Source organism: Mandrillus leucophaeus, unplaced genomic scaffold (genome assembly GCF_000951045.1).
Source record: "Mandrillus leucophaeus isolate KB7577 unplaced genomic scaffold, Mleu.le_1.0 Scaffold339, whole genome shotgun sequence".
In the NCBI taxonomy this organism is placed as follows: Eukaryota; Metazoa; Chordata; class Mammalia; order Primates; family Cercopithecidae; genus Mandrillus; species Mandrillus leucophaeus.
In genome coordinates this window covers 2,643,782-2,657,179 of record NW_012103576.1, presented here as the reverse complement: position 1 = coordinate 2,657,179, position 13,398 = coordinate 2,643,782, and the positions used below count along the sequence as shown (strand labels likewise).

Sequence of the window (13,398 nt, the reverse complement as noted above, 5' to 3'; positions counted from 1 at the left end):
CAGAGATCTAGGAGAATGATTAGAGGTGTATTCTCCAGTTTAAATGTAAAAATATTTTCCCTCTGAGAAAACGAGGAGGAGAGACTGCTTTTGTCCTGGGGGAAAGGGCATGCTGATGAGCAGTGATAGATACCTGCAGCCAAGTGGGAGCAGATAATAATCTTCTCAGTGTGGACCTGTCACCAAGCAAAAGAAAATGCGATCGCCTGTAATGCTACTGAGGGGACCTTACCTACAAAATATAGTTCCCACTCTCTGAAATGAGGGTTTTTTGTCATTTTAATGAGGACACCAAGTCTTTCCTTTCACAGACTTAATATTAATTGGGCCCATTTCTGAAGTTGAAGTTCTTTGTACATTGCCAGAACATTGAAAAGTTCAATATTACCTTTTAATAATATGTTTGAGTAGGTGAATCCATCAGTCCCGATACTAAAGAGCATAGTACAGTGAATGTATTCATATCCTGCCATCATTAGTTCTTGGCTTCTGCTTTATGACTATTTCCTATGTGGGGAAAATGTTTCTCTTTATGACAATTGTTCCTCAGATCTGAAGGCTGCCAGTTCATCATGGCAATATGAAAGTATGAAGGCAGCTGTGAACTCCTCTTTTTAGAGGAGCCACTAACAGCAAAATCCCAGACATGTTTCTGTACAACAAAAGATCAAAAATTATTTTGTGCCATTAAAAAATTAGTGCCTGAGTCTCTTCAATGGTATAAAGAAAACAAGAAAAAAAATTAGTAGAAGTAAATTCAGGGAGTCAGCCACTCTTTTAAAGCTTAATTACAGGAGATGCCAAAAATGTTACGAAATTATAGAAGGAAGAATGGGTAACATTCCACTCAAGGCTCATAAGAAAGTTTGAGTTGCAGAGATTCGCAAAGGGAAAAAGCTGAAAAGAACAGAGTGGGAAGAAAGGGCAGGAAATGATATGAATAAGACCTATTGGGGTGGTTGCAGGTCAGCTCAGGTAAAAAATCTCAAGTGAGTTTCCCGACCTCACAATGCCTTGCTTTCCTTTGCCTCTACAGGTTATTGTCTCCATTCTAATCAGGCTTCTGCCAGCATGGATGCACCTGGAACCTCACTGTTACCCCTCTTAGATCTCTAAATTCCCACCTCAAACATAGAATCCTCATCTGCCATTTTCCTCACTGCCTCTCATCACCCCAAGACTGCTCTCTTTCCTTGCTGGGATCTTTAATCTCACAGAGTGGCCAACTTCACTAAGCTAGTTCATTAGCTGCTTTCTGGCTGAATAGATCCCAGTGCAAACTCCTTAGTGCCTTGTATTGCTTCAGCTTCCTGAAAACCTTTGGCCAGGCTTACCATGCCAAACCCCAACTCACAGTCACTTGACTCCACTCTCTCTTATCCTGGGCCACAGAGAACTCTTATAGGAAGTTGTAGAGCTAGGCAACTAGATCAATACACACTCATGTTGGCCCTTGCTGATGGATCTCTCACCTCTCACTGATTTCTTCCTTCCATACTGCCCATAGCATTTATTCCAAATCAGTTCCCTTCTCCTCGTGGTCTCATATCCAAATCATTTTTGTGATTAATAAACAATCTGTTAGTATATGGAGAAGACTGGGCTACCTACACACTTTCAGCTTCCCCTCTCTTGTCTCAGAGAAAGAGGGCTCTCTCCTCTCTAAAGTAAACGCCACTTGAATATGGATCCCTTCCCTTTCTTTTTTTCAAAGATTCCGCTTCCGTAAGTACTCTTTTATTTTCTAGCATCTTCAATCTCATACTCTCCATTGCCTCCTTCCTTTTTATTGAACAACAACAACAACAACAACAAAAATCCTTAACTTCATCGATTCTCGTTGCCGTTTGTGATATATTTCCTTTTGCTTAGTACCCGACTTCTTGACCTACAGTCTTTGTTTACTTTATTTTATTAATGTCATATATTCTGGCCCTACCTCTATCACTCTACTAAAATAGCTCTTGCCCAGCACTGTTTCTCTCAATTCCGATTTTCTTTGTAACATCTGTTAATGTCAATGAGTACTTACTTCTATAAAAGCTTTTCCTGGTTTCCACAACCCAATTTGTTTCTAGTTTTCTTCTACCCTCTCAGAACTGCTTTTTTTCTAACTCCTCTGCAAACTCCTCTTTCTTTCCTTCTCCCTTATTGTGGGTAGCCCCCCCAATTCTATATTCAACCTTTTGCTCTTCTTTCACTTGCCTTTCATACTCCTTTAATAATTTTCTCAGGGCTTCAGCCAATACCTCTTCACTACCATCTACTATTCCTTCTAGTTTCTTCAACTCTAATTTGAATACAAATCCCTTCTGCCCATTTCTCAATGATCTACTATCTCCAGTTCATCTCATCATATTCTGGAAATCAGACCCATCCATCAGTCCATTTCTGTCAGTTCTACTGTTACGGTTTGAATTGTGTCCTCTCAAAAAAGATATGTTGAAGCTCTCAGAATCTGGTTTATTGGGAAACAGGTTCTTTACGAGGTAGTCAAATTACAATGAGGTCATTATGGTGGGTCCTAACTTGATATGATTAATATCCTTATTGACAGAGGAAATTTGGACATAGAAACAGGCATGCACACAGGGAGAACACCATGTAAACATGAAGGCAGAAATTGGGATGATGCATCTACCAGACAAGGAACACCAAAGATTGCTGGAAAATGACCAGAAACTAGGAGACAGGAATGGAACAGATTCTCCCTCACAAGGAGCTAACCCTGCTGAAATCTTGATCTCAGATTTCTAGCTTCCAGAACTGTGAGACAATACATTTCTGTCATTTAAGCAACCCACTTTGTGGTACTTTGTTATGACATCTCTAGTGAACCAATACAACCAACAGGTCTCCAATCTCTCAGACTAGAAAACACAGATTCATTCCTGGCTCTTTCCTTTTCTTAATCATCTATATCCAATCTGGCACTAAAGACTTAGGTATATTCCTTGAAAATGACTCCTAGCATCTTTAATCTCATTGAATCCACTGCCTCCTTTTCTTCTACCATTTTTGTCTCAGTTCCTCTTGCCTTCACTCTGGTCCCACCCTCATCATTTTACATCTCACTTCCTGTAAAAGTATCTGGTTAGACTCTCTTAATTGAAGATTATCTCTTAAAATGTATAATTCATGTTGCTTTCATCATATTAGTGCCACGGACAAGATATGCTTACAGTGGCATATTGCTTACTATGCGAAGTCTAAGGTTGGCATACATAGCCCTCCATAATTTGGACCCATCTACTCTACTCAGTCTTTTGTCCCCTATATACATCATGCTTATTTTCCTCTTTGAGCCCCGATCCTTTTACTCCCTCCCTTCCCCCCATCATCAAGATGCTTTCTTATCTTCCTTCCTATCATCTATACCTGTTCATCTTTCGAGGACCTGATCAATTTTTCACTGACTGTGACAACTCTGGCCCACACCTGATATCTCTTGCCCTGCTGCATTCTAATCAGTACCTTCCATGTTAGCAGCAAGTGGTATTTCTAAAATTTTGTGTGGATTTACACATATTTATATCTCTATCTCCATCAGCTTATAGGACATAGTGCTTGTTAATTAATTGGCCAAACTCTTAAAGTGGCAATAATGGAAAATAAAAGGTGGGGGAGGAAGAATGAGATTAGATTAATATCAAGGGAACAGAAAACTTTGGCCAGAACAATGAAGGAGAATTAGTCTAAGTCAATATTTTCCAAATGTGCTTCCCAGACCACGAGCATCAAAATCATTTAGGATGGCTGATAAAATGCAGATTCCTCAACCCTATTACAGACCTATTGGATCAGATTCTGCAGCTTAGACATCTGAATTTGTAAAGGTAACCCAAATGATTCTTCAGTATACCAAGTCTGAGAACCACTAGTCTAAGTAAAGAGAGCAGAAGATGGGTGTTGACAGGGAACAGCTTTTCTTATGTTTACTGGGTACAGTACTTTCCATCATGGCTAACAAGATAATGAAATAGTTTTACACTATCATGATTTGCTTTGATGTGATTCTCCCTCTTCAATAGATTGCTTTGTGTACATCAGTCCTTTCTTCCATGGCAAGAGTACTTAAAGTACTGCATCACAAATATGGGCTGGCTAATACAGAGTCTCTCAAATAACAGAAATTTTGTGGCAGTCCAAGGAAAGATAACTGAGACTTCTAGGCTGGTTTTACTTTCTTTGGGAAGTAAAATCTAACCAGAAACATGCCATAGGCTCCTACAATTCAAGTTTGGTGGCAAGGACAGAGGAAAAAAACAACTCTGAGATCTAGTTGCTTAAGCTTTTAATTGGAACCAAATGATAGCTAAAACATGTAGCCGCTTTAGATAAAAACTGAGGACCTTTACACTGGCTCACATTGAGCGGGATTTCTGCAGTTGAGTACTATAGAAGCGAGATAACAGAATTAGATACAATCGAGGGGAAGAAAAATGCACAAAAGTCCTTGAATTAAAATGAATTGAAACCTTCTGGGAGAAAAGCTATTTGGTAAGCTCCATTAAGTCTATTGTAGATAGCTTTATTTGACAAAGCAGCATCCTGGCATGTGGAACAGGAAAGAAAATAGCTATAAGATGATCTGTCAGGGAGTTTCCAGTCTCTAAACGAATAAGATTCTGTGCAGTAGCCAATACAGCTTTTAACTCAAAAGAGATACAGAAGCAAAATGCAATTATATAACTCTAGTAAGTGTGTTCAATCTGAATCTTCCATATACCCCTCTCCTCCCCCAATAACTCCACAAACTCAGCAATTTATCAAGTGGATGCTCAAACTTACGGTAGCATTTATTTCATGGCAACACTGGATAAACACTGTGTACAATACTGTAGATACTGAGGTGTAAACAATCATACAAGTGAAAGACTAATCAGCTATAAAACATCATAGCTAAGCACTTAAATAATTTGAATAGTTCAATTCTTATTCGACTCTTTGTTTACTTTGGCTATAAGTTTACAGTATTTATTTGCAGTAATTAGTTAACTATCCTGTTTACTTTGGCTATAAGTTTACAGTATTTATTTGCAGTAATTAGTTAACTATCCTGAAAATGCTAGATAACCACTGATTACAAAGAGTTTATTCAATATAGATAGCAGTTTGTATGTTTAGGGTTCAAACATATGGCAAAAATAGAAAAAATTCAGATGTAATAGCTAATGAATACCTTTTTCAAAGTCTGACTTGGTGTTTTTCTTTCCTTCAGAGTTTCTGTTCATGGAGTGAAAATTCTAAGACCACTCAAGTGGCTATAGAGCTGTTGACTTCACTATACAAGCACTGGAACCAGGAAATTCAGATTTGAATTACAATCTCTCTCTCTTGTTTACACACATACATACACACACATACCTTAGGAACAGTATACAACTATATCTCCAATCTCTAGCATAGTGCTTAGCATGTAATAGTTATTAAATAAGTGGATGAACTCATTTAACCATCAGAAAATCCCTGTTAGATGTTTTTATGTTTGTTTGTTTTGAGGCGGAGTTTTGCTCTTGTTGCCCAGGCTGGAGTGCAATGGTGCGACCTCTGCTCACTGCAATGTCCACCTCCCAGGTTCAAGGGATTCTTCTGCCTCAGCCTTCCGAGTAGCTGGGATAACAGGCATGCACAACCACGCCCAGCTAAATTTTTATGTTTTTAGTAGAGACAGGGTTTCGCCGTTTTGGTCAGGCTGGTCTCAAACTCCTGAACTCAGGTGATCCACCCGCCTCGGCCTCCCAAAGTGCTGAGATTATAGGCCTGAGCCATGGCGCCTGGCCGTTAAATGGTTTTTATAATGTACTCCTTACAAGTGTGGAAGCTGAGGCTCAGTGAGGAAGAAGTTCCTCCTAGGTCAAGAAGGACAGAGTTTGGACTAGAACTCAGGTGTTTCAACTTTAGGTCCAGTGGCTTTTCCATTGTAACTTCCTATAATCTGACTCCTAAGATTGTCTGGAATGGTTTGCCTAAAAAGAGTAGTCTTCTTGCTATTTTATTATCTGCAATGGTAATTCTCCCATCCAAGATAGTTTATTATGAAATTGAAGAGGAGGGTATTATCAGTTGTTCAAAAAGTTTGCCCTATGGGTCCCACTAAGGACCTATAACATGGCCTCTGTCTCACAGTGAGGTTCTGACTATACTAGGTTAGAGCTGCCTAAATACCCACTGTTTTTTGGAAAAGAAAGTCCACTTTTAATTAGGCACTTCAATGCAAGGTATGTATAAGTGAAAACCACAGAAAATCCTGTAGCCACAGGGCTGATACTCAGCCAGTGTGTACATATATGGCCTCACCAATTATTTCCAGCTGGTATCCAGGCTGATGGGTTGATGACCGTACCTTACTGGGTATTAAAAGTTTGAAAATATCATGTCTGCAAGTACATGTTTATTAAATAAAGAAAACAGAATTATCTTTACCTGATTCCTCAGTTTCTTTTGTTTCCGTCGTTTCTTCTATTTCATCATCAGACATTTCCATTTCTTCTTCTCGCCTGATTCCCATTAATTCATCATTATGAATGTTGCGAATTTCCTAAGGTTAAAAGGTATACTTTTTAGGTAGGAATTCCTTGAAAATGTTGAGGAAATGAACAGAGTTAAGCATAAGATAAAGCAGCATTTTTTTTGACATATTAGGAAAAAAATCCTCCAAATACTCTTAAGGTAAAGAGGCATGTTGAAAGTAAAACAGTATCAGACAAAGCAGACTTGGTTACGCTCTGTCTTGCATTAGGCTTTCTTTCCAGACCCAGGGCTCCAGGAGTCTATGATTCGTATATTCCTATCATATTAGAAAGTACTTTTGGCCATGAAAGACATTTTACCTCTTACATGGATTTGTGGACTTTCCCTTAAGGGTTCTGCCATTTTCACCTCCCCATGTTGGACCCTTTAATTTTGCTGCTTGCCATCCTCTTGTCTGTCCTTTTATAGTTTTACTCAACATAACTCTTAATTGAGTTTTTGTAGTTTTAGAAGTTACAGCAAAGATGAGCTTTCAGGAGTAATATTCTACCAGAGCAACCTTCCCATGGATAATAACTATAATCTTTGGACAAAACACAAAATAAAACCTATAACTACTTGATGACATTGGAGAGTGAACAAAAGCAGACACATTCTGAAGAGAAGCTGATACTTGGAAGAAAGGAATAGCATAGGGTGAGTCTCTCAGGTTTTAAAGGGCAATTTAGTCTGAGGGTAGACCAAAGTTAGCACCTCATAAGATGGCTAAATTTCTAATAGAAAGCCCATAGTCTTTATGGCCTAAAGAACTCAAGGAGAGTTCAGGGCAGTTATAGCCACTGGAAAGCAAGAAGGGAATCCCAGAAAGGAGACAATAGAGGCAGGGGGAAAGAACTTTAAATTCTGTATATAAGATCTGCTCAAATGTCTGCATGATACCTGAGCCAAGAAAGCATAAGGAAGATTCCCAACAGCACAGCTAAGGCTAAAAGAACTGAAATGACAACTGAGCTGCCATCCAAGAGATAGAATTCCCAGCTTGAATCCAACCAAGTAAATTGACCATTAAAACAAACAAAAACAAAGTCAACATTCTTTGAAAGAACATAGTGTAATCCAGAGTCTTCACAACATAATATCTGTCATATCTAGGAAAAAGCCCAAAATTACTTGACATAGAAAACTAGGAAGAGATGGCCCACTTCCGAAAGAAAGGACAATTAACAGAGACCAACACTGAAATCACCTAGATGTGGTAATTTAGCAGACAAGAAACTAAGGCAGTTATTAATATAACTGTGCTCATGATGTAAAGAAAATATGTTTATAATGAATGAAAAGATAGAAAATCTCAGCAGAGGAATAGAAACATTTAAAAGGAGCCAAGAGTTCTTTTGTCTGAAAATAAAAAGAACCAAGGATTCTTTTGCCTGGAAATAAAAAGAACCAAGGATTCTTTAAAAAAATGTATATTCCTCTGCTGAGATTTCCTATCTTTACATTCATTATGAGCATATTTCTTTTACATCACTGAGAATAGTTGTAATAGCTGCTTTATAATATTGTCTGATAACTACCACATCTGGGTGATTCTACAGCTAGAAAATGATATCTGAAATAAAAATTACCAGATGAGCCTAAAAGTAGAATAGAGATGACAGAATAATGAGAGAACTTAAAGAGAGAGCACAACAAATATATCCAATCTGAAGAACACAGAGAAAGATAACTATTTTTAAAAAACAGAGCCTTGGGACCTTGTGAGATTACAAAGATCTAAGATACATGTAAATAAAATTGCAGAAAAAGAGGAGAAAGAAAATAATTTTAAAAGATTTGAAGAAATAAGGGTTGGCAATTTCTGAAATTTGATGAAAGACATTAATCTACATATTCAAAGAGCTCAGTGAACCCCAAGCAGGATATGTGTGAAAAAAGTATATCATATTAAAACAGCAGAAAGCTAAAGATAAAGATAAACTCTGGAAAGCAGCCAGAGAAAAGCAATGCATTATACAGAGGGGAACAACAATTTGAATACTTTGACTTCCTTCAGAAACAATTTAAGGCCAGAAGTCAGAGAAATAATATCTTTAAAGTTCATGAAGAAATACAAATATCCATTTATTCAGAATTCTGTATTCAGAGACAAATTCTCTCAAGAACAAAGCTGAGGTATACTTTCAGACAAAATTAAATGCAAGAATTCATCACCAACAGATTTGCGCTATAGAAATATGCTATAGAAAATGAAGAAAGTTCTTTAGGCTGAAGGGAAGTGCTAACGAATATAAACACAGACCTTCAGGAAGGCATGAAAAACACTGAAAATGATCAAGATTCCATGAGAAAAGTCACTTTAAAAAGGTAAACACAACAACTGTGCATTTTGAAGCAGCTTGCAATCATTTAGAGGCCAACTAATGCCTGTCAGAGGCTCCTCAGCACTGAACTGAGAATTCCTTGCTTGGATTAGCCTGTACTGGGCTGTACACAGGAAATATCCGAAGTTGTCTGTGAAAATTGCCTCCATTTAGGGGAATTATGTATATTTCAAATGGATTTTAAAATAATTAATGGTGTAGTTAGTCACTATCCCAACCAACATCCTCCTTTTTATTCCTTTTATCAGGAAAAATAATGATTTCTATCTCAAGTTAAGTTTTTACTAAAAATAAATAAAAAACTCTTTTTTAAAAAAGTGAGCTATTTAGTATCATCACTGATAGTTAAGAACAGAGAAAGAAGATGCTAACATAGACTCTCCCATGTGCTTCAGGGGCATTACCTAAAATAGAATAAAATAATGACTTGCTTGAGAAAAATGAACTTTAAAGGACTATGTCAAGAGAGAGATTTGCTATGTCTTATTCAAACTTATTACACAGAGAACGATAAAGGAATTTCTCATTTCTGAGAATTCATTCTATCTCAGGAGTCTGATTTTCAGTTATCATCAAAGAGCTGTTACTGGAAAGGTGATTATAATGAAGTTTGACATTGGCAAATTCGAATATTGTACAACTTACTGCATTAGGAAAAGTCATGACTTTCTAGTTACCTAACAAAAATGTAGACTGTTGGAGAGTATAAGCAGAGACCAACTCTTGATTCATAAACACGTCACATAACCCTGAGAAAGTTACTGTGTTTCTCAGAAGAGTAAAATGTGTTCCTTCTAGGGAAATGTCCCAGGGCAGGAATATCTGAGAGCTAAAGCTAAGGCATGTCCTCTAGGTTTTCAGCATCCACAAAACGTCTCTCTTCTTCCAGCTGGGCAAACAAGTGTAATCTCTTCTTAGAAACATAAAAAGTTAAAAAATTATGTGATACAGTTTATCTAGAAGTCTTTCACATCTTCAAAAATCTCTGGAAATATAACAGACCTATGAACAAATTTTACTTAAATGTTTCAAAGTACTTCAGGAATAAAAATCACCAGTTGCTTTAACTGATAATAAAATAAGGGTAAGAAAAACTAAGAGGTATGTTTTCCTAAGTTGTTCAGTCAGGCAGGCAAACTGGCTGAGCTCAGAACCACCTTCCCACTAGACAATCCTTTCTAGCTACAAAGAAGCTCAGTATCATATCATTATTCTTCTATAAATACCTAATACTATATCACACGAATGGGATAAAAGGTAAAGAGAACAGCAGAGGTTATGGGGTACTATACTAAAGTAAGCTTATGGGGAACATTTAGTAAGCGACAGTACTCCCAAAAATAAGGAGTGAGGTTTTAATTCTTCGAAAATCTTTCCCTTAAAGCACTTGACGTCTGAGCTACTTGTCTTCTGTATTCTCCGGTTGGATCAGAAAAGCTCTACTTTGGGAAGGAAATCCTAACAAATACCTTCAGAGTGAAGGGCTAAAAAGTGACATGACCATGAGGAAGGCATTCTACCTAGTTTGGACATAGGTGCAGGCAGGGGAAAAACTCTGACCACTGAAGAGCAGACAGCAAAGGAAATAGCTGTCTCCCGGATTTGCCCCATTTCCCATCCCGGCATTTTGAATCCAGTGCCGAAACCAAAAGAATGGCAATGGCATGCAGAAACATTTTTCAGCAATTTGCATTTGTAAATCTCTACCTGAAATTGACTCGGTCACATCACTGATAGACTACAACAAAAAAGGTAAGATAGCCCTCCTAAAGTTTTTATACCATTCTCCTGCCCACAGTAGATTTGTGATATTTTTCATTTCAACAGTGAACTGTTAGTGATTTCTGGAAACACATTATAATGACTGAGTCTGATCTAACAATAACTTTTTCTGAAGCTTAGAAATTCACACACTACTCTATAATGGGGGACAATGTACTTTCATGTGGAATAAAACTGAAATCTGAGACAGGAAAATGCATGAAAAGAACCACTTCTGTACCAGCTGACATTTTTGATTTATCATAAAGTAAGCAAATCATAAATCATTACACATTAATTAACTATAGTTTCACAAAAATTCATGTGGATTTAAATTAATCTTATTCATGTTTTATGATAGGAACATGATTACTAGAAAAATCAGTTTCTTATTAAATGTATAACAAAATTCTACTTAGCCAGAGTTTCTTTTATTTTTTTAACAGGGTCTTGCTCTGTTGCCCAGGCTGGAGTACAGTGGTGTTCACTACAGCCTCGACCTCCTGAGTTCAAGTGATCCTCCCACCTCAGCCTCTCAAGTAGCTGGGAACACAGGCATGGGCCACCACACCCAGCTAAGTTTTGTATTTTTTGTAGAGATGGGGTTTTACCATGTTGCCCAAGCTGGTCTCGAACTCCTGAGCTCAAGCAATCTGCCTGTGTCAGCCTCCCAAAGTACTGGGATTACAGGCATGAGCCACCATGCCCAGCCTAAGACTTTCAACATTAAGAGGAAGATTGGTGAAGAAGGGATCAGACAAGGGAATGGAAAGAAGCAGAGGACAGGGAGATAGCTTCTACACTTATGTAGAAATTTGATTCTGAGATATCATTTAATATAATGAAGCAAAGTACAAACTCAGGTTCTTAATTAATGTCTATTGCACGATACACAGTAGAAATACAAATTAGGTTGATCCAAATTGTGTTAGTATGTTTTTTGAGGGCTGAAGGCCAATAGCTGGTGTTAGTGCAGATGGGTCCTAAACCAAGGGTATGTGGATTATTTGAATATCTATCTGCAAACAGTTCTTCAGAGTTTGGAATGGTAGGCCTGTAATTCTATAAAGAAAGTTATTTTAGCAATCACAGTATTTCATTCTACAAGAATACTAGTAATCATCAAGTCCCTTTTCCTCTAGCCCAGTGGTGTAAAACTGCATCTAAGGAAGGATGTTAGAGGGCATCTCCTAGGGCTTACTGTTATGGCTCCAGTTTTTACACATTATCAAAGCTTTAGCTTCTAATCTAGGCCAGTTAGAGGGAAACACATAGGTTTTAAGTGATTCTGTGGAAAAAGAGTTCCCACAACACATAGAACCGCCAGTAAAGTCACTATAGACACCAAATTTTAGTAAGCGGAGGGACTTCATTCAGCCTTCTCCTAATACCCTTTTCAGTTGTATTAGCAGGGACCTCACACACAAATAAATCAGGAACATAAAGCAATGAAAAAGACTCATTAGCAAACTAGTCTGCTTGACATACACTACCAAAGTCAGTGTCTAAGCTCCCCAAAGGTGGAAACTTTTCCTTCATATGCTACATCCTTTCTCTCAGCAGAATAAGACCGTGTTGGCTGCTGGTAGAAGGATGACAATGAGACAAGGAACAGGTACTTTGTGACATGAGGAGGTCATTGGCTGACTTGTTCTCAGACGCAACCGGTAAAAAGCTTGAACGTCAGAAACTTTCACTTTGATGAAACCCTTGGCTTATGAGTTCTATGTAGCTTGGATGCCTAGGTCAAAAATAAGCCAGCCTAGTTGATTAAGTTTTTGAGATGTTCTGATTTTCAAGGGGTGTTAAGAGGCAGCCACAATTTAAGAAGATGGTTTATTTCCCACAGGATACCTGCTTTCAGTCCTCACAGTTGCCTGCTATCAAGTAAAAGTTTGCAGAGGTTAAAAAAAAAAAAAATAAGGACAAAAATAAAAACAAAAACAAACTCTGACTTAAAGAGGCACCAATATAAAGTGAAAGAGATCTTTTAGGCTTAGGGAATGCAATACCAGAGAAAGGTTATGAGCTATGTCCCACTTTCAGCTGTTGTAGTATTGAACAAAATTTGAGATATTCAAGGTGGACCTTAATTTAATTCAATCAAACAAGCAGGAAGGAGGTTTTGGGGTTTCTACAGTCTACAAGGCACAACATGAAACATGTAGCTCCTGGAAAGTCATGCTGGTCATGTACTTTATCATCGCCACTCTGCCAAGGAAGTTCTGTTACAATATTGGGTAATAGGGTGCAAATATCTCAGTTCTCTATAGGTCCTAAGGAGTGTCCAGCTCACTGGTACAGCTATCTCTACTGTGAGTCTAATTAAACTCAAGTATATATCCACTAAATAAGTAGGCTTGAAATATTAATGGCAAAAACTACAATTACTTTTGTATCAATCTAATAACTACACAGACCCTTGATGAATATGATTGATGGGTAATATTTTATGGCCACATAGTTTACAAAAGTGTTGTGACGGCCGGGCATGGTGGCTCACGCCTGTAATCCTAGCACTTTGGGAGGCCGAGGTGGGCAGATTGCCTGAGCTCAGGAGTTCGAGAACAGCCTTGGCAACATGGTGAAACCCCATCTCTACTAAAATACAAAAGATTAGCTGGGCGTGGCGGCGTGTGTCTGTAGTCTCAGCTACTCGGGAGGCTGAGGCAGAAGAATTGCTTGAACCCGAGAGGCGGAAGTTGCAGTGAGCTGAGATCGCGCCACTGCACTCCAGCCTGGGTGACAGGGCGAGACTCCGTCTCCAAAAAAAAAAAAA

General features: G+C 38.1%; 1 protein-coding gene across 4 annotated transcripts in view; it reads right to left on the bottom strand.

Annotated features, from left to right (window-relative positions):
• Window positions 1-13,398, bottom strand: part of ENOX2 (ecto-NOX disulfide-thiol exchanger 2) — a 291,251-nt gene that overhangs the window by 28,753 nt on the left and 249,100 nt on the right. For all 4 annotated transcript variants that reach the window (XM_011988827.1, XM_011988828.1, XM_011988825.1 and 1 more), the window contains one exon: window positions 6,427-6,541. In XM_011988827.1, coding sequence (XP_011844217.1) covers window positions 6,427-6,541 — 115 coding nt within the window. The remainder of the gene's footprint in view (window positions 1-6,426; window positions 6,542-13,398) is intronic.